The 25,662-nt window shown below is 43.2% G+C and overlaps 1 protein-coding gene across 1 annotated transcript; it reads right to left on the reverse strand.

Annotated features, from left to right (window-relative positions):
• Positions 1-223: 223 nt before the first annotated feature.
• metrnla (meteorin like, glial cell differentiation regulator a) lies at positions 224-24,462 on the reverse strand. Its single transcript, XM_055653666.1, has 4 exons — positions 24,055-24,462; positions 19,658-20,043; positions 5,786-5,845; positions 224-1,018 (listed from the first exon to the last, which is right to left on the reverse strand). Exons 1-4 carry the CDS (start codon positions 24,150-24,152, stop codon positions 702-704), a joined length of 861 nt encoding a protein of 286 aa, XP_055509641.1. The 5' UTR covers positions 24,153-24,462; the 3' UTR covers positions 224-701.
• Positions 24,463-25,662: the final 1,200 nt, after the last annotated feature.

Below are 25,662 nucleotides of genomic sequence, written 5' to 3' on the forward strand. Positions count from 1 at the left end.
GTCAAGTACACAAAACTTGTTTACGGAGTGAAAAAGGAATTTGAATGAGTCAAGGTCTCGGTTCAAGCTTGTAATCTTCCAGTAAAATCTATGGCTAAAGTTACCAGTGCAATCTGTCTCCCTCACACATTAAGTAGCAGAGACGTTTTCTATTCTATTTTATACCTTGTCTAGAATCCAGTGCCACCAAAGGCACAGATCAATAATCGAGAGCTAGAATCAGTCTGTATTGATCCAGGGATCATTAATTCCCTGGAATGATTTTATTACCAATTAACAGGGCTCAAAATATCTCAAAACACTACATCTCCCAGAAACACATTGTCTTTGTAATTTTTGACTTAGGAAATACCTTGTACTGTACATGAGCATCATTACAAAACAACAACTTCCGGGCATCATTTTGATCATTTGTACATCATATACAGGTTTATGCTACATTCATGTTCTTTAAGACTTTGAAATTCATCAGTATTGATATCTTGCTGGCAGTCTTGAATAACAATGGTCTTTTTGAGAAAAAAAAAGTCTTGTTCGTTTTAGTTTAGTTGAAATCTGTAACGTTGCCTGGCAACACGGATCAGGATTAAAGTGGCAGAATGCTTGGTTTCATCAGTACCACGTGTCAAATGCAGCTCACTATACCATAGTGTCCCTTTGATCTGGATAACTGACATCCGTTGATGGCTTGAAGGGTGGCTTCAATCTGTGGAGAGTTCACATGGGTTTTCCCCTTTGTCTCGAGCTTCTTTGTAGATCCTCCTGAAGTCCTTATATCGGGGCGCGCAGCCCAGCTGGATTTCACCAAAGTGCATGCTGCCCGTGAACAGGAAGTCCCCTTCTCCTTCCTTGACTCCACATTGCAGGGGTGTCTTTATGTGCCCCAGCCACTTCCCACTTTTCCCAATTGTCTGGAATGTTTTCTTCTTTTGTCTGTAAATCTTGTCTGCAAATATATCTATCCTCGATTCTTCCTGCCGCTGATCATGTGACACGGAGCGAATGCTTCCTCTGACCACTGGGGAAGAGACAAAACAAAATCATCAGTTTTCCCAAGGATAAAACACAAAGCATTAAAACATATCAGGGGCATGTGTTCCTGATATGTTGGAATAAGCTATTCAATTCATTTTAATAATAATAGCCCAGCATCTTCCAGTTTAAAATCTAATTGCATTTTGGAAATGCTCATGTTTTTTTGACTACTTCCTTCCAAAACTATTTCCAAATGATTCTCGTTTCTTTAGTGAAGTTGTGGCTATCTTTTTTCAAATTTCCTTTCCACTAAATTAATATTATGTCCTTGGGCCCGACATTCCTAGTTTAATTTCATTTTGGATATTATTTGAAATGTAATAATTTAAGTTATTTGCTGATGTTCCATTGAGTTGACCTGAGGCTCCATCATATCTACTCCCAATCCCCTCCCTTTAGACAGAGTAGACAAGCTGCTGATATCTGCGTGCTGCCTTAAGCATGGTTCTCATACACATGAGGACCTGAATGGCAATGCAAAGGGCAAAACAGTGCCCTATGACAGGAGCTGTAGCTAGGTAACTAGACCTGTAATATGGTGCAATAAATTTCTTGGGCAGCTTACAGCCCAGTGGTAGGAATATTGATACCTCTAACTTCAAATAACCCTGGCATTCCCTCTCTCTCCCTCTCTATCCCTCAACATTGGGTCAGCATTTCCAGTCCCCTAGTAAAGTACCCTGAAGGCATGAAAGATGCTTTGTCAAGGTGAGCACTTTGATTCATACAACAGCTGTAGGGTATAAATGCTCTAATTTACCAAAGAATGGCAACTGGCACGTGTAGAATGAGGAAAACGAAAAAATCTGTATAGAATTATCATTCAGTAAGAAAAAGTCACCATGTAACATCAATCACATAGCTAATCCATAGGGTTTCAACAACTAAGTTACAGAGATAGGTTGAATAAGTTAGGTCTTTATTCTCTGGAGCGCAGAAGGTTAAGGGGGGACCTGATAGAGGTCTTTAAAATGATGAGAGGGATAGACAGAGTTGATGTGGACAAGCTTTTCCCTTTGAGAATAGGGAAGATTCAAACAAGAGGACATGACTTCAGAATTAAAGGACAGAAGTTTAGGGGTAATCCTCGGGGGAACTGGTTCGGCAACGGAGAGACCTGTAGGTGGCGGTGGTAGGAATGAGCTCCAGTCCATGGAAGTGGTGGAGCAGTTCTTTGGTGAGCGCATTTAAGGATAACATTGGATTTGGACAGACTCAATGGAGGAGAGCGGGAATGGATGCGTTGGTAATTTGCAGGCAGGTGGGACTATGCCTTCCGGTCGGAAACAAAATTTGTTTGGCATGGACTTGTACCGAGATGGCCTGTTTCCGTGCTGTAATGCTGTTATGGTGCAGGTTAGATGGTTAACATCAGGATCACTAGCTAATGGACCTTCTTCAGTCTCCTCATTCCACAATGTATGGTGGAATTATTGATGGTGCTGTACTAATTGAACACTGCCATGCTGCCAATGACAAGAGGGGTAGGTGTGGCTGTGATGGGTGGAGAGGCTACCTGTCTGTGTGGTATCAGGCCAAGGTTGTTAATGTTAACTCCAACTACAGCTACCCTAGAGCTGGCGGGCCTACGTCCTTCAGTGCCAGCGTCCCCACCGTGTGAACAAGAAGATTATTAATGCTTTCCTGCTCCAAGCACCTGACAGATATGGCATTGTACAAACACTCAACCCAAACATTACACACCAGCACGAGATATTTATATCAAATTACAGACTTCAAAAAGGATAAAAAAAGGATTGTGGTAATATCCAAATTACAACCTGGTAAAAGGCAGCTTTCACAAGGGCCAAAGTCAACCTCAAGCAATAGTTTTAGCCTCGGCATCACACACTGAATGCTTATCAAAACGTTACACTGTACTTTGAAGATGAGTTTAAACCTACGGGGCCCTCAATAATGTTTGGGACAAAGACCCATCTCTGTGCTCCACAATTTGAGATTTGTTATAGAAAAAAATCATGTGGTTAAAGTATACATTGTCAGATTTTAATAAAGGCTATTTTTATACATTTTGGTTTCACCGTGTAGAAATTACAGCAGTGTTTATACATAGTTCCCCCATTTCAGGGCACTATAAGGACACAGCAATTCTACTGTAGCTTGCTGTAGAATGAACTTCCGGCCAATGAGTTTTGAGGCTTGTTTGAACTTGAGCAGATAGATGTCTCTATATACTTCAGAATTCATTATGCTACCATCAGAAGTTGTATCATCAACGAAGATAAGTGAGCCAGTATCGTCAGCAGCCATACATGCCCAGGCCATAACACCACCACCACCGTATTTCACAGATGAGGTAGTATGCTTTGGATCTTAGGCAGTTCCTTCTCTCCTCCATACTTTGCTCTTGCAATCAATCTGATATAAGTTAATCTTCATCTCATCTGTCCACAAGACCTTTTTCCAGAACTATGGTTGCTCTTTTAAGTACTTCTTGGCAAACTCTAACCTGGCCATCCTATTTTTGCGGCTAACCAGTGGTTTGCATCTTGCAGTGTAGCCTCTGTATTTCTGTTCATGAAGTCTTCTCCGGACAGTGGTCATTAACAAATCCACACCTGACCCCTGAAGAGTGTTTCTGATCTGTCGGACAGGTGTTTGGGGATTTTTCTTTATTATAGAGAGAATTCTTCTGTCATCAGCTGCAAAAGTCTTCCTTGGCCTGCCAGTCCCTTTGTGATTAGTGAGCTCACCAGTGCTCTCATTCTTTTTAATGATGGTCCAAACAGTTGATTTTAGTAAGCCTAAGGTTTGGCTGATGTCTCTAACAGTTTTATTCTTGCTTCTCACTCAATATGGCTTATTTGACTTTCATTGTCACAACTTTGGTCCTCATGTTGATAAACAGCAATAATCATTTCCAAATGTGATGGAAAGACTGGAGGAAAGACTAGGTACTGAGAGCTCTCTTATACCTGCATTAAGGAGGCATTTAAACACACCTGAGCATTTACAAACACCTGTGAAGCCAGGTGTCCCAAACATTATGGTGCCCTGAAATGGGGGAACTATGTGTAAACACTACTGTAATTTCTACATGGTGAAACCAAAATGTATAAAAATGGCCTTTATTAAAATCTGACAAAGTGCACTTTAACCACGTGTGATTTTTTTTTCGATTACAAATCTCAAATTGTGGAGTGCAGAGACAAATAAATAATTGATGGGTCTTTGTCCCAAACATTATGGAGGGCACGGTAACATTGCACAGTGTCCATATTCTTACATTCAATACTGTTAAATTATTTGGGCCTGCAGAATGAATTAGCAATATCATTGCCCATGGAATGGGTTTAAGGCCTTTACAAAATAGATTCCAAAGTTCAAAGATCACGGAATTCCAAGGCAATGCGTTCCATTGCTCAACAATCTGCCTGCATCTCAACAAAGCAACATCATTAAGAAGCAGCAAAGCAAGATACACTTCCCCTCTTTAATGATGTTGCCGTTGAGCAGAGAGCCTTTCTTCTTCTCCATGCTACAGAAGAAGCGATAAAGACAATGGCTGGTGATCATCCATGGGAAACTGAACCCACAACTCCTTCAAACTCTGTGGCTCCTTTGTCCAACACACAAAAGGTGCAGACAATTACAAAATCTTTAATCAAAACAATTTACCATCACGAGGCCCAATTGTGGTCTCCAATACACGAATAATTACTTTTATTCCTTTAACTAGTTCGATTTTCTGCTCAGCTTCAGTTTGTGTTGAATACACGATATTTGACTTACTCAAAACTCTGAAGCAAAAGCGCCAGTTAGCCTTTGCCTTGAACTCAGCCAATGCCCCTGCCTCTACAGGGTACAGAATTCCTGCTGCTCGTGGCTTTCAGATAAGACATTTTTCCTTATGTCCCTCTCATTCTAAAATAAGAATTTCTGGTAAATCTAGATGCTACCAAACAGTAAACCTCTTAGCATCCAGCACGTCTTATTCCACTTAGGTAGCTTACATCCCTATAGTACAAGGAATGGAAACAAGGAACTGCATAAGCTGGTTAATAAAAAAAAAGACAAAGGGCTGGTCTGTACAGATGCTTGATTGCCCTATAGTTGTGTAAACGTACAAAATTATGCGGCACAGCAGCAGCATTGCTACATTACAGCACCGGAGACCCGGGTTCAATCCTGACAACGGTGCTGTCTGTGCAAAGTTTGTACGTTCTCCCTGCGTGAGCTTTCTCTGGTTGCTCCAGTTTCCACTCACACTGCAGCGATGCACAGGTTTGGAGGTTAATTGGCTTCAGCAAAATGTAAATGTAAATTGTCCCTCGTGCACAGGATAGTGCTAGTGTACGGGGTGATCGCTGACCAGCGTGGACTCCGTGAGTTGAGGGACCTGTTTCTGTGCTGTATCTCTAAAGTGTAAAGTCTACAGTCTAAAGTACTGCTATTACCTCGTTAATAATGGATTCCAACATTTCCCCCCCAATAATATTTGTTTGGCTAACTGGCCAATAGTCCCCTCCTTTCTCCAAAACATAGCCTCCCCATGTCCTCCAGAGATGCTACCAGACCTGCTGAGTTACTCAAGAACTTTGTATCCAATGCAAGATTCCAGCATCTGCAGTTCCTGACGTCTATATCTTGAGTTTCTGGGTCAACATTCGTCTTCACCTTCACAGGCATCTCATCCTTAATATCATATTCACTTAACCTTCTCCACATTGCCAGCATGGCCCCTGTGCCATGGTTAAAAATAAACTGGGGGGAGCATAATTAGGCTTACCCAAGTCACTGGTGCAGGCAGCAAGGAGCACTTCCATGTCATTACAGGGACGACACGAAGCTGGAAGGAGAAAAGCAGCACATTAAATCATGGAGCTTGCAAACTGCACTTGGCAATCATTTCAATTATGTTTCTGTTATCAGCAAGCATAATATTTCACCGCTATGATTTTCACAGTTTATCCTAAAGAATATTCCAACTGTGTGTTTTTTTGTAATATGCCCTCTCGTTGTGTAGCTTTAAACAGCAGCGTTTGACAGCACTCTACACTCAAACCTGTGAATTACTAAATAACATGCCAAGATCAGAAGGTCATAAGTGATAGAAAGCAGAATTAGGCCATTCGGCCCACTCCGCCATTCAATCATGGCTGATCTATCTCTCCCTCCTAACCCCATTGTCCTGTCAGCTCCCTGAAGATCTTTACTGCCGACTGTCATCTGTTTACAACTGTTGGCAAAAGTCAAATTAACCAGAGGAAGTGTACAATATTTCACTGACTTTTAGTGAGTTACGCAGGATGGAGCTGCACATCCGTCTGCACCACAACATGTTGTAATCTCTTTCCAACTAAGTGATCGTTTGCACTATGGGGTGCTGTCTCAAGGCAGTGACATCTATCTTCAAGGATCCTCACCATCTGAGCCGTGCCCTCTTCCCACTGCCACCATCAGGCAGGTGGAACAGATGCTTGAAGACAGCTTCTTTCCTAAAACTATGATGTTCTTGAACCAACCTGTACAACTCCTAATCCCACCTCAGCAATGGACCACCTCTTACACTACCATGCACTTGTTCTTGATAGTGTGCTTGTATTAGTGACTTGTTTTGTACGAACTTGGAAACAAAGAACTGCAGATGCTGGTTGGTACTAAAGATAGGCACAAAATGTTTACAGGCAGCATCTCTGGAGAAAAAGTTCTGAAGAAGGGTCCCGCCCCAGCCATTTTCTCCAGAGATGCTGCCTGACCCACTGAGTTACTCCAGCACTTTGTGTCTGTTTTGTTTTTGCATAGTTGTGTTTTGCATAATTGAATGAATAAATGAATAAGTTTATTGGCCAAGTATTCACATACAAGGAATTTGCCTCTGTGCTCCGCCCACAAGTGACAACATGACATACAGTGACAGTTAAGAATGATGCATAAAACATTAAACATGAATAATAAAACATTATTGATTAAACATGCAAATTAAATAAAATTCACAGGTGATTTACGTGTTGTGGTGTTGGCTTGAGTCCATGTCCCTGTGATGCTGCAGTAGGCAAGGTATCTGGACCCCACCGCACACATGCAGATCAGAATAAACTCGACACAAATTGATCGAATGTCAATAATTGGGAACCGAACTTTATTCTAGCCTGCTGTGTTGTTCCCACAATAAAATAGTCTAGATGTGGAAAGCTTAACATTCAAACAAACATGGCCACATATTTGTGTAGATTTATCCTTTCATTGTTTTTGAATGCCCTAAAGCGATAAGAAATGCTTTCACTTGATAGCCAATGTCAAATTTTCCCCCCCCCCCCCCCCCCCCCCCCCCCCCCCCCCCCCGCGACTTCTGAATTGAAAAATGGATTGGTTTCCTGAAGAGATTACCCAAATGTCCTCTCCTGTTATCATGCCAAGTTCAAGCAACTTCTGCAATGTGCAACTTCATTCAAAGCAAACACAATTATTTGCAGCAGAAATGAGCACAGACATAATAAGATTGGTTCCTTCCAGCACTCTGCAGACAGTAAATTCTCTCATGGAACACTTTACTAAATGAGCTCGGCTCGTACTGTAAACCTGAGATAGTAACAATAGGATTTCTAATCTCTGTCACAACATGAGAAGGATTCAAATGCTGCAATGAGGACAGATATTATTTCCAGGATGCCAGAGTTAATAATTCAAAAATCAAAGTTAATCAGTCCAAAAGTTCAGATTTAATCAGTTACTTTATTACTTCATAAAGCAATCCATTTATCAAAGAGGTCGGAATGAATTAAAGAAACAGAACAAACTTGTGTGAGTCATCTGAAATTTCAAGAAAGAACTGCATACATCAGTGATACAGACATTACATTTTAACAATGAAGAGAAAGCTGAAATTCTTGCTCCACTGTGTTGGAATGAAAGAGGTCACTGTGACCCCTACATTTTTCTTTCACTGACCCAAAAAGGTGAGCAGATGACAAAGCTGTTTGCATTCCTTCTTTACCACCCCGAATCAAGTCACACGAAGCTAACCTTGGGATCCACACAATAAATAAAGTAGTGCATTGTGGACCTCCAAAGCTTGGGCACTTGAATCCAAAGATGGCTCTGGTATAATGTGGGCATTGTATGGAGTCCAAAGTGAACTCTGCTGAGGGTTATGTTACGGATGCCGACAGCATCCTGAGGTAACTTGACTCGGGCCCCGACTACTGCTCATGAGCCACTGCATTCACTGCCTGACACAAGGATGTAATTACAGCATTCTGCACGAGCCAGCAGTCATGTTGCAGCTGCTTTGAACGACTTGCCCTCTCAACCCAATGTTAACAATAGTTGGCCAACATGCCTCATGAGGAGGACTTCCCAAGGGCCACCGCCACTTGTCACCAGAATGCCCCAGGGCTCGGCAGGTGACCAGTTAATGCAGATTCCTCACTCCTCGTCAATTAAACAGAGAGGGAAAGTCTGGGTGAAGGCATTCTGCGGGCCTCCATTATTGATAAAGATTTTTCTTAAATCACGTAATATATGTTCACACTTTTGAACATAAAGCTGCACACCATTTTGTACAAGTAATGATTTCTATTTAACATGCTGTTTTGTTTGTGCTGCTGGCTAAAACAATTCTCAGATCTTTAAATTTAGATAGGCAGACACTAAAAGCTGGAGTAACTCTGCAGGTCAGACGGCATCTCTGGAGAAAAGGAATAGGTGACGTTTCGGGTCGAGACCCTTCTTCACATTGAGAAAAGTTGGTTACTCAGAAGGGAAAAATATAAAACTTTTAAGAACAGTGATGTTATGCTGGAAGCTATTAAATATCAAGTTTAATATCTGGCCCATTTAATGTTCAAAAGATATTTTATCCAGAAGCATTAGGATGTGTTGTGAAATAGCAAGGAGCATTAACTGAGGCCTGATGATGCATTTACACAATGAAATGTTATCCTCTTTGACCAAGGCTGATAGACCATCTCTTTGGAGAGAAGGAATGGGTGGGGGTCGAGACCCTTCTTCAGACTGGAGGGTCTCAACCTGAAATGTCACCCATTCCCTCTCTCCAGCGATGCTGCCTGTCCCGCTGAGTTACTCCAGCATTTTGTGTCTATCTTCGGTTTAAACCAGCATCTGCAGTTCCTTACAGCACACCATACTTCCATTTCCACACCACATCCCTTACAGTTCGTAGAGACTACTCAACCACAGATCACGGGAGATTGGAGCCTTAACTAAGATTATTGCTTCACTCTTTAAACTGGATCTTGAATAACATTCTCCTTAGCTGCCTGTAACATCAGCCATGAAATTCTGAAAGAAACACATAGCTGGCCACTCCACTTTCAATTACAAGTGACCAAATATATTAAAAGCACAAATCAGAGGCTTTAAAGTACAATGGAGAGAGAAATGTATTTTCCCCACATATTGTCCATAGTCCATCGGTAGTTTCCGACTTGGGGTATTGACTACGGGTGCTGTCTGTACAGAGTTTGCACGTTTATCCCTTGACTACATGGGCTTTCTTTAGTTCTAGTTTCCTCCCACATTCCAAAGACATACTAGTTTGTAGGTGTGTGTTGGATCGCGCTAGTGTACGGGATCGCTGGCAGGTGCGGACTTGTGGGCCGAGGGCCTGTTTTCGTGCTTTACCTCTGAACAAATCTAAAACTAAAGACAACAAGTTGGAATTATGAATGCCTGCCGAATGTGCATTGAAACATAAACATGGGCAATGTGTAGGTCCACCATAGCCTTTAACTCAATCATTCCAATGTTTCTACACGGCAGAAGTTGCCTACAGTGAGCCCCGCATCAGCCAGCAAATCCATTCCGCCCGTCTCCCAAATGCTCATTAATCCATCCATGAGAATAATGTTGCACAAATCAAATTCCGTCTGAATAAATGAGGAGATACTTTGATGTCACTCATTAACTTCATCAAAATTGAGGCCCAATTGAAATAGCAAATCCCAATTTGGCGAGTCTACAGCCTCAGTAAACATCTCACCAACTAGTGTCCAGTTGGACTAGATACAAGTACACCTCCCCCACTGTGATCAGACTCCTGGACAGATGTCTAATAATGCAAAGGCTGAATTCATAATCCCCCAACCTACCACGTTGAAGCCTTTGCACATTTTTTATTTGCACTTTCTCTGTAGCTGCAACACTATATTTGGCACTTTGTTTCTTTTCTTTTTGTACGGCCTGACACACTCATGTGTGGTACGTGTTGCCTGGATAGCACGCAAAATAAAACACCTTCACAGACGTAACAAAAATGTTTGGGTTTTTTTTAAATACCATTCCCAGTCACTTGAAATCGCAATGGAGAGACTTTCCTTCCTTCCAATTTTGCCTCATTCTTGATCTTTGATACTTCATAGAACTAAAGATACAGCACAGGAACAGGCCCTTCAGCCCACAATGTCTGTGCCAAACATGATGCCTATACGCCTGCACATGATCCATAACCCTCGACATCCATGTACCGAAAAGTGTGGTCACATCAGCCCATGTTCACCTCGAGGTGATCTCAAAGGAAGGAACAATTATTTGGACAATGAAACCAATTATTTTATACTCGTTCACCTGCAAACCTGCTGGGAAAGAATACATCAAGGTGAGTTTGCCACTGCGAAATGTCGATTAGATCTTAAATAAGACCTGCCCCAGAGATATGTGGACCCAAGTTCATATTGATTGATGCTGAAAGATAACTAGAGTTCAAAGAGATTACAAGATTACTTAAATCACCATTGGCCATTACTGTTTAAAAACAAACCATTAATTTTAACTGCCGCCTCTGTACAAGTAAACAGAGGTCTTATTTGTACAACAGCTGTAAATCTGTGGCTGTTGTGAACGAACTGGTAAAACACTGCCATCCAAACCCTGTGGGACAAGTCGCTGAACTTTAACAATCCCCAACTCCCCATATCAGTTTACATACAACTCAGCACATCTGAAATAAGACACGGGACGTTTTGATCCAAGCACTGGCTTGGAAGGTGAACTAGAAACATAGAAAATAGGTGCAGGAGGAGACCATTCGGCCCTTCGGATCCAGACTAAACCGAGGAGGTAGTTCCTGTTCTCAGAGAGGTTGCAAACATCTCGCTGAAATAAGCCACAACATAGTTCCTTCGAAATGTAGATACAACGAACTGCAGGCGTGGGTTTATTGAAAAGAAAAAGACAAACGTGCTGGAGTAACTCAGCAGGTCAGGCAGCATCTCTGGAAGACATGAATAGGTGACATTTCGGGTCAGGACCCTTCATCAGATTCCGACTAAAGATGGGAAGATCACAAACAGCAGCGGTTTGACAATGTTGTTAATGGTAATAGGAACTAATGCAAAACACCATTGTGTTACAGCAAAGGGTGTTAGTCTCTGGAATAACTGCCATGATGAGCTGAAAAAATGTAAGACTCTATTCAAACTAAAAACACTCTTCAGAAACAAAAGATTGAATAGTTATGAGCTGGACCAATGATTTTCTTTTCTGTTTGGTTATTTCTTGTTTGTGGACTGTTCAACAGTTTGGGTCCATTTGTTCCCATTATTCTGTTTTTCCATGAAAATGTATAGAAAATAAGAGGGGAGAGGACCAGAAAAGTTTTCGAACTTCTTCCCCCTTTTGAACATGAACGATATTATTTGTATTATTTGAGTTACTTATTTGTTTGTTTTCCTTTGTGTTTTATTTTCTTTTTTTATTGCTTACAAGTTTATTTGTGTTTGTATTTTTTAACATGTTCAATAAATTAATAATTTAATTTATTTATTTATTTATTTATTTATTTTTTTAAATGGTAGTGAAATGGCCAAAAGGGAATCTCTGAGGATGGCTTTGGCTACACTAGTCAATGTACCGGTGATGTTACTGTTGTCAGCTCAGGCCAGGTCACAAGAGTCAAAATACGGAACAGACGACACGAAATTGCTTCACCCAGAGGCAGGTGAATCTTTGGAGTTCACTCCCCAGGAGAATTGAGGAGGCACAGTTGTTGGGTTAACTTGTGACACAGTTGAAAACATTTTGCCAGGGAATCGAGGGACACGGGGAAAGTGGAGGGAAGTTGCTGAGGTAAAAGACTGGCCGTGATCTTCCTGGAGGGCTGGATGGCCTACTCCATCCTGCCTGTTTATGTTCTCACAGTGGGGCGTCACCCGAGCAAGATTTTACCCCTCACTGCACCCAAGTAACCACTTGGCCTTGATAGCAACACTGAACAACAACACTGCATCCATTCCTTGCAGCCGTGCACAAAGGGGTGTTTAAAACTGTTTAAATAATGAGCTTAAGGGCCTGTCCCACGAGCAGCGACTCCATGCGGCAAGCGCGACCTAACCAGAAGTGGGGGCCGCGCGGAGGTCGAGTGAGTGACGTGAAGTGCGAGCGAAGTCCGCGGGAAGTTCGCGCGTGATGTACAGCGTCGTGGCGACTGCGGGCCGGCAGGCCGTCGCCGCGCGGAATTTTTGAACACGATCAGTTTTTCGGAGCCCCGCGCGATGTCGGGACCACAATTCCATACGGCTCCGGCGATCGAAGTGGGACCGGCCCCGCGAGGCCGTACGGCTCAAGCGACCACGTTAGGTAGCGCTTGCCGCATGGAGTCGCATACCCATGGAACGGGCCCTTTACTAAGTAGCAAGTAGAGCACTGACCAACAGGACGCAAATCCGTTCTCTCGGGCAAATTACATCGATCCGGTTCAGATCAGAAAATGCTTCCTCTTTTTCTTCCCAGTTCCTCGCAACAAAGTGATAACCATCAAGATTTCACCCACAACTAAGTCTGGCAAAACTAAACATTATCTAGTCCCTCTGTTCATTTAACAGAGGTTTTACTGCATATGTATCCATGAAAGTTTTAAACTATGTTTATGTTTGTGACATGTCGACATGATTTTGAGTTTCATAATAATGTCTGCATTTAACCCTCAAGATAAAAGACACTTAAATTATACATTGAAGTGCAGCCCATCAAAAGGGGATATCGCTGATTTAGTCCCTTATTAACCAATCCCATTACTCATCTCAAATATCCTGCTGAAAAAATTAACTCCCGTAACCAAACGAATCAACATTTGCACTTGGCTTGAAGAAACTCCACCAAAATTAATCAAGATTTAACCTATTGTCATTGTCACAGTTGTTTTGTGTGGAGAAATGTATAAAGCATTAATTTTAAAAAAAAGAGGAACTCATCAATCTGTGCTACATCAGTGGCATGAAATAAGTCAGACAACATTTCAAGTCATGACCTTTCTTCACACTGATAGTACTGAAGGCAGGATCGGACCCAAAACATCACCTGTCCATTTCCCTCACAGATGCTACCTGATTCACCGAGTTCCTTTCGGACTTTTTTTTTTTGCTCAAGATCCCAACATCTGTAGTCTCTTGTGTCTCCAACTACAAGGAGCGTATGTTTTCTAAAGAATATGTTTGCATGCTTGCTTAATAAACACGTTAAAAGCACAGAAGAGTTTTCTTCCAATCGACCCGATTTCAGAAAAATAATTCTTTAATTTTTACTAAACCATTGATTTTCTGCAGGAACAACAATGAGAATAATTATATTCCACTGTACAACTCCGTGACTCCAGAGTACTTCTACAAGCCAGATGTTGGATTGCTAAACCTGTTCTGCCAAGGACCCATAAACACTTTAATATTATTAAACACCATTTCTAATAGGCTTTCTCCACATTAAAAGTCAAAACAAACAGGGAATTGTTTTAAATGACCCAAGTGTAACATTATTACCAACATTTCATAAGCCTACTGATTATTATTAAGATGTTTCCATAAGTTCATGGAGTTTTATTCTGGGTCATTTAAAGGGAATATGAATAACTATCCGGGAATAATACACCGGATCCCAGGCCCTGGACTGGTGAACACTTTACCTGAATCCAATATTGTAATTAAATGGAAAGGACAGAGACTATTCAGCCCATCATTCCTGTGCTAGTCCTCTGAATGAACTGGCTGCGGAATTATTTTTCCCAGTCTTTATTACCGTAAATAATTTCAGAGATTTTTTGACCCCAAATAATCAGAATTCCGTCTCATTTTAACATTCCCAGTGATACATATTAATTCTCCTTCTCTCCCTTCCCTCCTTAAGTACATACAGTATCTTCTGATTATAAATAAATGGGATGAGAACTTCCTTATTACCGTATCAAAGTTTTCCAGACATTTTTCAAATAGTCATAGTATCATAGAGTGATACAGCCTGGAAACGGGCCCTTCAGCCCACCAAACCCATGTTGACTGTCAATCCCCATTTACACCAATCCTACTTTTTCTGAATTTAATTGAATTTAATGATACAGGAAGGAAACAGGCCCTTCGGCCCACCTAATTCATGACAACCATCGTTCACACTTGTTCCATGTTTTCCCACTTCCAGGTCTACTCTGTACGTGCTAGGGACAATTTGCACTGGTCCATTAACCAACCAACCTGCACGCCTTTGGGAAATGGGAGGCAAGTGGAGCACCTGGAAGAAATCCATGCAGTCACCGAGAGCAAACGTCACACAGGCAGAACCAGAGATTAGGATTGAAGGTGGTCCTCTTGTGCTGTCAGGCAGCAGCTTCACCAGTTGTGCCACTGTGCTGCACCTAAATATCCCTACTCTGATGAAAACCTTTTGCAACTTTTAACAGAGACAATTCACTCGCAATTTGTCGGGGAAAAAAACACCAAAGGCGTAAGATTTCTGACCAAACTGGGCCAATGAAGATGTAATAGAAAAGGCATTGCAACTCATGAGTCACTGGTATAGCTGAATAAAATGATTCAGTGAGCACTTAACCACATAATGAATACATTCCCACATTGTTTCTGAACTGTGTGAAGCATTTTATCACATGGCCGCATGATGAGTGGCCTATTAATGCTTCCCATTCCTCCCATATATTTCTATAGCAGTCCCCATTGTTCAATACTTCACTTGTGGACAGATGGCACTACGAAGTTATCAAGGACACACAGCCAAAGTAAATGAAAAGAAAAAATAGTGTTTAAGACGGCAATTAAAATGGGCTTGGTATTCTAAAATAAACACAGTAATTGCTTTAACCTACCATTAGTTGGGCTGTGAAAGGTTTGTGATGTTATTATTGTTCACATTGTCAACTGATTACCAAAGTGGACCTTATAATACATATATAATTACAAGATGCGCTTTGTGGAGGCTTCTTTACATTGTCTTTATGTTACTGTAGAGAGGGAAAGAGCAAGAGTTCCTTGTTTCAAGAATGACGAGCGCCTGATGAAAGGGTCGCTTTCTAGAGTTTGGTTAAAAGAAAAAAAATCAGATACATCTCTTCCCCATTTACCGCAAAAAACATCCAATTACAAATGCTTCACCCGAGACAATCCTGTGACGAGGGCAACCCCAACAGCGCTGAAAGCCCAAGATTCTCTTTGATGAAAGGGTAGAAAGATTGGCGAGGTGCCCACTGAACATTTGGGGGAGGGGGTTGATGACAGGTAGCCACAGATGTTCGAGGATGGAGAGAGGGAAAGGAAGATGACTAAAAAGCTTCCATTTCTGAAAATCACATCCCAAACTGCTTCATATCTAATGGCATAGACACTAGGTGCAGGAGCAGGCCATCGGCCCTTCGAGCCAGCAGCACCGCCATTTAATGTGATCATGGTGTGGAATGAGCTTCCAGTGGAATTGGTGGAGGCAGGTTCATTGGTATCATTTAAAAATAAATTGGATAGGCATATGGATGAGAAGGGAATGGAGGGTTATGGTATGAGTGCAGGCAGGTGGGACTAAGGGGAAAAAAAGTTGTTCGGCAAGAACTTGTAGGGCCGAGATGGCCCGTTTCCGTGCTGTAATTGTTATATGGTTAAATGGCTGATCATCCACAATCAGTACCCCATTCCTGCCTTCTCTCCATATCCCCTGACTCCGCTATTTTTAAGAGGCCTATCTAGCTCTCTCTTGAAAGCATCCAGAGAACCGGCCTCCACAATACTTTCACAGTTCTCTTTCCTTTCCATCTTGGGCAGTTCTGGGGGGGGGGGGGGTTTACTCCTATACTCTGCTGATGGGTTTCTGGGTCCTGGCAGCTCGTGTAAGCGAGGTTCCATGTGCCAATCCAAATATTCCTTGACCTTGCACTTTCTCTGGGTGGTTTGAGGTTATCCTGGAACCTTTTCTTCAATTCAGGCAACATCTCGAGAGAGAGAAAGAAGGAATGGGTGACTTCGAGTCAAGACCCTTCTTCAGTTCCTTCCTAGACAAGGCATTTGGGACCTGCTGCAGTTGTGATCAGGAGGATCTTCCATCATATGTTCACCACCTTGTCTCCAAGGTATGGGAAGAAGGCATATTTCACAAATATGGCCACCGTTGTCAAGCAGGTAAATGTGGTGCCCATCCTGCATCTAATGGATTTCAATAAATGGCCGTCAGATAAACAACAAGAAAAATCAATTAATCACGTAGACCGGCGCCACCGGGTGGTAACCCGTGCCGCGTTTTGCATTGTGGGGTCTCTTGCGATCAATTTTCCTCAGTGGACATTCCTGTTACATGTACGGGCTTGCAATGAACGTCTCCAATTGTGGGGCACATGGGCTTTCCTCAGACTAGGAGGGATAGGAGGACAGCAGGTTGGCACAGTGGTAGAGTCGCTGCCTTACAGCGCCAAAGCCCCGGGTTCGATCCCGACTACGGCTGCTGTATGTACGGAGTTTGTACCTTCTCCCTGTGACCCACGGGGGATTTCTCCAGGTGCTCCGGTTTCCTCCCACACTCCAAAGACATAGGTTAATTAGCTTGGTATAAATGTAACTTGTCCCTCGTGTGTGCTGGGTAGGGTTAGTGTACAAGGATGACTGGTCGGCGAGGACTCGGTGCGCCAAATGGCCTGTTTCTGCGCTGTACCTTTACACTAAACTAAAGTCACATAGACCAGAAGATGAGAAGAATATCTTGTGATCGTTTTGCGCTGTGGGGTCTCTTGTGATCTATTTTCCTCAGAGAATATTCCAGTTAAAGACAGGCTTTCATTTTAGTCCTTGCAATGAAAGCCTCCAATTGTGGGACACATGGGCCTTCCAACATTGGGCAAGCTACCCCTAGTCAACGTCAAGCTACGACAAGCAACGTCGACCAGCGACACAATTCCTCGCGAATTGGGACGTCCACCTACGACCACACCTATGACAACCTGCGACAAACCAAAGTCAACTTACGTCCGCCCGCGACAACATACGAAACGCTACGACCTTGTGGGCGACAAATGAAGACGTGAAATTCTGTGATCAGCGTGAGAATTGCGTGCGTGCGTGAGAGTTGGCAGCGCTGGCCTTCCTCAGTCTAGGAGGGGTAGCTTCTGGCCACAGTGCCAGCATCATGACTCTGCACTACATCTTACACTTGCACATAACCATCTTAGCCAAATTCAACTCCGCTGATCATCCCGACTGGCCAAGGAACTGGATTTATTTTTTGCAACTGTGCTCTATAAGGTGACAAGACAGAACTGACCTATTGTAGTGTAAATACAAGCATCTTCAGAGCAAGGACAAATAAATCACACGTATTATTAACCCAGAAAACAAATTTAAATATTTTCATGTTATCCCATAGAACAGATGGAAGATTTTGTTACAGGCAGATTGGTATAAACCAAACAAACATATTTTACATTCAGCTCAATTTGAATATCTTCCAATGTGTTGTTCCTCAAAGAGTTTAGATTTATTTCATATAAAAAAAATATAGAAGAGATAGGAGGAAGGAGGAGGCCATTCTTCCTCTTGCACCTACTCAGCTTTTAATAAAATCACAGCTGATCTCCCAACTCACGTCACATCCCGACACTAACCCCTTATTCCATTCTTCCTTTAATACTACATTTTCCTGCAAATTCTGATGTAACACCAGCTCTCAGTCACGGTTCATGATAGAGACAAGTGTTGATTCAATGACACAGCCAGGATTATAATCCCATTGACCACAGAGTAAAATTAAAACTGCAGCAAAGAATTTTCCAAGATGCATTACACAATGGCAAAATCTGTGGGGTTTCGTTCAAATGCTTAAAAAGATCAGTTTTCAGAAGGGCATAGTAAGGTCCCAGAGACTCCCCAGTCTGAACCTGGTTCTATTAGATGCAAACAGATGTTGAGAGCTGTGCTGAACAACCTATTCATTTTGGACTAAAACTACTTCAAGCTGTTTGGCAACATTAGTAAATGGTTTTCATTTCCTGACTTGCTTTAAAAAGCCCCATGTACTTCTAACTCATGCTGCACCTAATATCACATTGACTTTTTTCCTTTACAACAGTAGACTGGGAACGCATCCAGTTCCAAAGTCTTCCTCTCTTTTTAAATATCATAAAGAAAGTATGCACAACAGGATATTGCTCAGTGCATGGCCAATTTTAGACAAGGAGGTGCTGTCATTGAGGTGCTGTCATTGGTGCTGTCATTGATAAACAGTCGATGCAGCAGCCCAAATTTCCAAATGGGCGCACTTTCTAATAAATCACTCACTGTTTGAGACAAGTTTATGCTTGAAAAATGTATCTTTTTTTTAATATAATTACTGAATTTCTAATTAAGTTTGTGCAGAAAGCTAAATATCTTACTTCATTGCCGAAACATAACTAGTTAAACCGGTAATGGCTTAGTGTTGCTTCATAGAGGGTCTGGTGTAAAAGCGCCACCTGTTGGTGGATGAAACTTGACTTCTCTATCATACAAACTAAAATAATGTAACAATGTGGAAGATGGAACTGCAGATGTTGGTTTACACCGAAAATAGACACAAAACGCTGGAGTAACTCAGTGGGACAGGCAGGCAGGCCGATCTTGACCAGATACATCACCCACTCCTTCTCTCCAGAGATGCTGCCTGTCCCGCTGAGTTACTCCAGCATTTTGCATCTATCTAAGAATGTAATCACCTTAACAAGCTTAATAATCTTCCCCAAAGTACCTCATTCACTGTACCTACATTAGGTAGCATTCTGGGTGCACAAAACTTAATTGTAAGCTTATTCTGGTCTTGTACATAAATGAAACACTTGTTAAGTTATAGCTTTGAAATAGTTTCTGTACTTAGTGACCTCACTGAGAAAAAGCATTGCAACTTATTCCTGAGGTTTTGTCGAGTCAATGACCAAAGCTCCCATTACATTTGACCCATGTAATTTTAAACAACAAATCAGTTTCAGCCCCACTGAAAGTATTGTAATGGACATAACATTTCTTGACTCTGGATATAAACCTGGCCATAAACACTCAAGCTGGTTATCTCTGTGCAGTATTTCCAGAATGACTTTCTACATGACTTTACAGTTCAGGCTAAGTTAAACCTTCAGCTGCAGGAAAAAAATGTGGACTCTGGAGGAATACATTATGGAAGCCAGCAAGGATTCAGATATCTGAAAAGTGCAATGTAAGTTTATCCAACCACCCCATCACCTGTTGTCTGTGTTAACTGCATTTGGCCATAGGGGGCAGTTTTATAGGCCATCATCGAGACTGCTACTCCAGATAGATAGTGTGATAGATATCAAGGCAAAAATACCTCCACCATTTATTATTAACTGGGTTACAGAAACCAGCACGTGATTTGCAACAGAAACTCTGAATATATGACTTACCCGGTGCATTGCGTAAATCTGCAACAGTTCGGTCTTTAAATAATTCATACTGAAAAACAGTGATTTTTCTACTGATGTCCATCTGTGGGGTGGCCTGGATAAAGAGTGCCCCCTGATCCATGCCAAAACAGTACACTTTGTTTGGGATGTAGTCCTCTTCAGCCACAAGAAGCTTCAGATCACCAGCTTTTTCTAAATAAATATTAGATCCCTTGGAGTCTTTGTAAGGCTTGATGCAGACAGTCAAGTCTTTGTGCGGCAATGCTATATTGGTTCTTAAGTTAACTCTCAGAGCTCCAGTAGGATACAACCATTCCAAAGAGCCTTCAGAACATCGCAGGTACACCTGTTCCACATCTCTGGAGTGAGTGCTGTGCGTTAAACCACTAGGAGGAGAAAAAAGAATTAAAATCTTGACATTTGGGGAGGTTTGCAAAAGGAGATTTTCTTACAATCATCACCTTGCATTAGCTTACTTCTTTTAAAACATATTAATTAAATTGGAGTGTATAATATTTAGAATAGTTGAGAAAGAACTTAGAACAGTAGAACTGTCTGAAGAAGGGTCTCATAGAAACATAGAAAATAGATGCAGGACTAGGCCATTCGGCCCTTCGAGCCAGCACCACCATTCAATACGACATTGGCTGATCATCCAAAATCAGTACCCCGTTCCAGCTTTTTCCCTATATCCCTTGATTCCCTTTGCCCCAAGAGCGAAATCTAACTCTCTTGAAAACATCCAGTGAATTGGCCTCCACTGCCTTCTGTGGCAGAGAATTCCACAGATTCACAACTCTGGGTGAAAAGGTTTTTCTTAATCTCAGTCCTAAATGGCCTACTTCTTATTCTTAAACTGTGACCCCCTGATTGTGGACTCATCCCGAAACATCACCCATACCTTCTATCCAGAGATGCTGCCTGCCCCACTGAGTTACTCCAGCATTTCATGTCTATCTTCAGTGTAAACCAGCATCTGCAGTTCCTTCATATACATAGTACAATAGGGCACAGGAACAGATATCCGCGCAGCCCACAATATCCGTACAGTTTATAATGGCAAGATAACTAACCCCCTCTGTCTGCATGTGATCCATATCCCTCCTTCCCCATGTGCCTACTTAAAAGCGTCTTAAACACCACTGCCACCACATCAGCCTCTACCACCACCACCCCTGGCAGGGTGCTCCAGGCACCCACCACCCCCAACCAGAAGATGGCAATAACTTCAATGGGAAGAAAGAATGTACCAAAACTTGCAAAACCCAGGTACCGATTATGACTCGCTTAGAGACAAAAATACCTCTGCCCTGACCTGGGTTTGATATATTCCAGGTGACTAAGACTGATATTTGATAGCTATTCCTTCAGATCTTGTATGATCCAATTGCAATTTGATTTCTGACATACACTAACCCCCATAAATTAACGATTCAATCAGTAAACTTATCCTCAAATGCCTTTTTGGTTTCAAGTTGCCAAATTCATCTAGCTTTTACATAGTAGTCTAGTGATGATCCACAGTTAGGACGGTACATTATGGAATCCTTCTATCGTTATTTAACTCATAACTAAATCAATAATTGTAACGACACATCTGGAGGGTAAGTCACTTTGTGGATGATAATATTCATTTATTAAGAATGATTTACAATGTTGGAATGATGCAGCTAAGGTTGACAATGATCAATGTACACATAGTCAACGGTCCATTCAGTTTAGATTGTATACATGGTTTGAATAAGTGAACTTAAGGAAAATAAAAGTATTCAGCATCAACAATTTATCTTTGCAAATAAGTTTGCAGGGTGTTCTCATCGGATTGCAGTAAGCCATATTTAATTTAAGTGGTCATTCTTTTAAGTTGATTTATCTCATGCTTGTAAACGCACTGACAGATACCAGGTCACTTTTCATTAGCTTTGGCAAACTTTCCCGGGGTAATGTAAACTTGCTTTGTCTGGTGGACGGCTCAGACCTCCCAGAATCTAATCACCACAAGCCAAACAATACCTGCAACTGCTGCACACCAAGGTTATATGGAGAACAAACAGTGTTTGGTTAAATTAACGTGAAAATAATTAGTTGGGGGCGTTTAGTTCAAGAAAAAGATGGAAAAGATGGCAAAATCCAGAATTGCTTAAAATGCCTTTCACATTTACACAGTAGTATTAACACACCCAGACACATGGGGATCTCTAAGCAGAAATGGCAATGTCATTTCTCTCCGATTGTAACAGCAACGGTGGAGAATCTGAAGAAGGGTCTCGACTCTATTCCATTTCCCCCCAGGGATGCTGCCTGACCCGCTGAGTTGCTCCAGCTTTTTGTGTCTATCTTCGGTTTAAATCAGCATCTGCAGTTCCTTCCTACACACAAGGCTGGGCTTAGGGTGTGTATGTATGTGTGCTTCTTTGACGGGCCACCGCACCAGCAATATGCAAATGATTCACTGAAAGGTTTGAGAGGGTTTGACCAAGCTTTACGCCTTCTGTCACTTTATTGCGCCATGACTCTCTGCACATCACAACAAGAGTTGCCTGTTCAGGTCCATTCCTTCCCGCGCCCTGTACAAGCTGAGCCAGCAGCTACACACACTGGGCCATCCACTCTACCCTGAGCCGCCAGTTCATTTAGAGATCGCCAGGTGGATTTCCAAACCAGCAGGTATCTCTCGGGAAACATAAACTGTCCAATCTGAATTCCTACAGAGGATTATTCACACAGGTGTATGTGGGTGTGTGGGACGAGTTGCCAGAGCAGGTAGTTGAGGCAGGTGCTAGAACAACATTTAAAATACATTCGGAGAGAGACGTGGATAGGAACTGTTTAGGAATGGACTGCAGATGCTGGTTTATATCGAAGTTAAGGCACAAAAAAGCTGGAGTAACTCAGCGGGACTCAGCAGCATCCCTGGAGAGAAGGGATGGGCGACTTTTCTGAGTCGAGACCATTCTCTCCAGAGTTGCTGCCTCCTGCCCCGCCGAGTTACTTCTCCAGCTTTTTGTGTCTATCTTAGGTACGACTCTAACGTTGCTTGTGTCCCAAACCAACACCCTTTCGCAACTGCGGTTACTCTCTGGGACATCTTCACTCAGTGAGTGACTCATGTGCTGCTGACGGCAGCAGGTGACTTGTTTTCATTGAAACCTCCACATCAAACACGAACGCAGGGGACGTCTGAGCGCTTAAAATTATTATTTTAAATCTGACTTAAACTCGCAGTTCCATATAATTATAGCTCCGCCGCCGAGCAAGACTTCATTTTGATCAAAATGCTTCTACCTTAGAAGTTTCCCTGCACAAGTCAACGATATGTGATGGTCCGCAGGTGTTTGTTGTTCGGCAAACTCCAGTGAATCTTTGCAGCCTCTCTTACTTTGAAACTAAATTATAGGACAGAAACGGCTCCTTGAACTCACGGGGCCGAGCCTGCACTTTACCCAATTTAACTAAACGTTAACTAGATAGAAGGTAGACAAAAATGCTGGAGAAACTCAGCGGGTGCGGCAGCATCTATGGAGCGAAGGAAATAGGCAACGTTTCGGGACGAAACGTTGCCTATTTCCTTCGCTCCATAGATGCTGCTGCACCCCGCTGAGTTTCTCCAGCATTTTTGTGTACCTCTGGCATCTTGTTCCACACACCCACCTGCGTAAGAAAAAAAAGTTATCCCTCGGTTTCCCATTAAATCTATCCCCCTCACCTTAAATCTATGTCCTCTGGTTCTCTATATTCCCCTACTCTTGGCAAAAGACCGTGCATTTACCTGACCTGAGTTTCTCCAGCATTTTTGTCTACCTTCGATTTTCCAGCATCTGCAGTTCCTTCTTAAACACGTTAACTGGATAGACACTGACATATTCGAAACACACACACACACACACCCCACACACACACACGCACTCACACTCACACACACCCACACCCACACACACACACACAAAAAAAAACATTTGGAAAAAGTTCCAATGCTCTTTGCGGATGGGTAGTTACATTCTTGTTTACCAAAAGTACAAAATAGTTGAAGGACGTGGAAACACAGCAGATCGATACACGGATGCGGCACAAACTCAGCAGCAAATGCAAACACGTACACGTTGCCCAGATCATAACGCCCGCTTTCTATTCCCCAACTGAGCGGAGAGTGGGTGGGTGAGTGACTCGAACCACAGGGGTGGGAGACCTGGGTCATCGCGGCATCCCGCTACGGGGCAGAGTGCCGGTCCGGTGGATCTTACGAGGGGGTCCCGCTCTCTTTCTCTCCCCCTCTCTCTATCCTTGTCATCCTCATTTCTCCCCCGTTTTCCCTCCCCATGTTCTCCTCCCCCTCTCCCCCTCTCCCCCTTCCCTCTCCCCCCCACACAGGTTACAGGTGAGTGGGCTAAAGCGCTTACCTTCCCTTCCAGCTGCACTGGTTGCTGGAATACTGCGATGTCGTCGCTTTACAGACCAGCAGCACCGCGATCACCGAGTCCAGCACCGCACTTAACATGTTTCTGTTCTTCTGCTCTCCACTGTCCCGATGGCCAGAGGGAGGGAAGGTGATGAGACGTAAACCTCGCCGTGTGTGTGTGTGTGTTGTGTGTGTGTGCTCGCCCCCCTCTCTCTACATCCTTGTCCGGGTTGCTGCTGTGTTGTTGCCCGCAGCCTTTGCCCCCGCTCACAGCCGCGGTGTGACAGAGCAGCACATTTCCCCAATGCGGCTTCTATTCTGTGGAGTCGAGCTCCCGGCCCCCGTCACGCCGTGGCATTGCAGCTGAGAGCCGGGCCCAGCCTCCACCGTGCACCGCTCCGCCCCGGGCTCCTCCCCACCCTCCCCACCACCCGTCCCACTGTGGAACTGTAGCCAAACACCAGTGTAGATCCCGTCACCGTCCCAGCCCCCGGCAACTCATCCCCCTCCCTCCTGCCCGTCCCTCCCTCTATCGATCTGTAGCCAAGCCTTGGCCAAACCCAGGCACTTGCTCCCTCTGCTATAAGATCTTTGCTTGCTCCTGCCCAAAGATCTTATAGCGGAGGGTTAGGGTTAGGCTCTAAGATCTTTGCTCCTGCCCCCCTTTCCCGTCCCACTGCAGAGCTGCAGCCAAATCCCGGCACAGAAAAGATCTTTGGATCCCACTCCCAGCCCCCTGCACCAGCAACCTTGGACAAGTCACTGAGCGGCGCTGCTCGGCCTTCGCTCTGCAGTAACATGCGTCTACATTCTAAGGATTTCTTCATCTCCGCTGGATAGCTGCCTCTAGAGCGTAGAACAGAACAGCACAGCACAGACAGGAACCTGCCCTTCGGCCCACCATGTCTATACCCACCACGATACCAATCTAACTAATCCCATCTGACTGCAGGCAAAAGGAACTGCAGATGTTGGAATCTTGAGCAGGCCATTTATAAAAAGCCAATTAACCTACAGACCTGTACGTCTTCAAAGCGTGGGAGGAAACTGAAGATCTCTGAGAAAACCCACGCGGTCACAGAGAGAACGTACAAACTCCGTACAGACAGCACCCGTAGTTGGGATCGAACCTGGGTCTCTGGCGCTGAAAGTGATGTAAGGCAGCAACTCTACTGCTGCGCCACCGTGCCGTCCATAAACTGATAATTTATTGTATAGGGTGATTTCACCAAATGTCAAATGAGCGTAGATCCCCCCCCCTCACGTGACCGAAAATTTTAACTGGAGGACATATGTAACTTCGGTACATGTTAGTGAATGGGGAAACACGCACTTTCACACCCGTTAAAAACATGGAAAACGGCCGATTTTTGAGCTGAAATTTTCTGTGCTAGTCGGGGTGACCGTAAAGCACAGCGGCCTAAATTTTCAGGCAAAAAGAAAGATAGAAAGCAAGGTAATTACAAGAGGGAACTGATGGTGGAAAAACAGCGGAAGTTAACAGCAGACATTTGCCGTGGAGATTTAAAGGTCCAAAATATCGGGAGTTATCGCGTTTGCTCGCTGAATTTCATCAAAAGTAAGTTAATAATGGCATTATTAACTTACT

This window comes from Leucoraja erinacea, chromosome 23 (assembly GCF_028641065.1).
Source record: "Leucoraja erinacea ecotype New England chromosome 23, Leri_hhj_1, whole genome shotgun sequence".
NCBI lineage: Eukaryota > Metazoa > Chordata > Chondrichthyes > Rajiformes > Rajidae > Leucoraja > Leucoraja erinaceus.

What these genes read in the sequence shown, in the direction of transcription:
- metrnla (XM_055653666.1), bottom strand. Translation starts at nt 24,152, where the DNA reads ATGTTAAGTGCGGTGCTGGACTCGGTGATCGCGGTGCTGCTGGTCTGT. An exon ending in CAGTGCAGCTGGAAGGGAAG is followed by an intron (nt 20,044 to 24,054) that starts GTAAGCGCTTTA and finishes TTCTCCTCCTAG; the next exon opens with TGGTTTAACGCACAGCACTC. An exon ending in TGCCTGCACCAGTGACTTGG is followed by an intron (nt 1,019 to 5,785) that starts GTAAGCCTAATT and finishes TCTCTTCCCCAG; the next exon opens with TGGTCAGAGGAAGCATTCGC.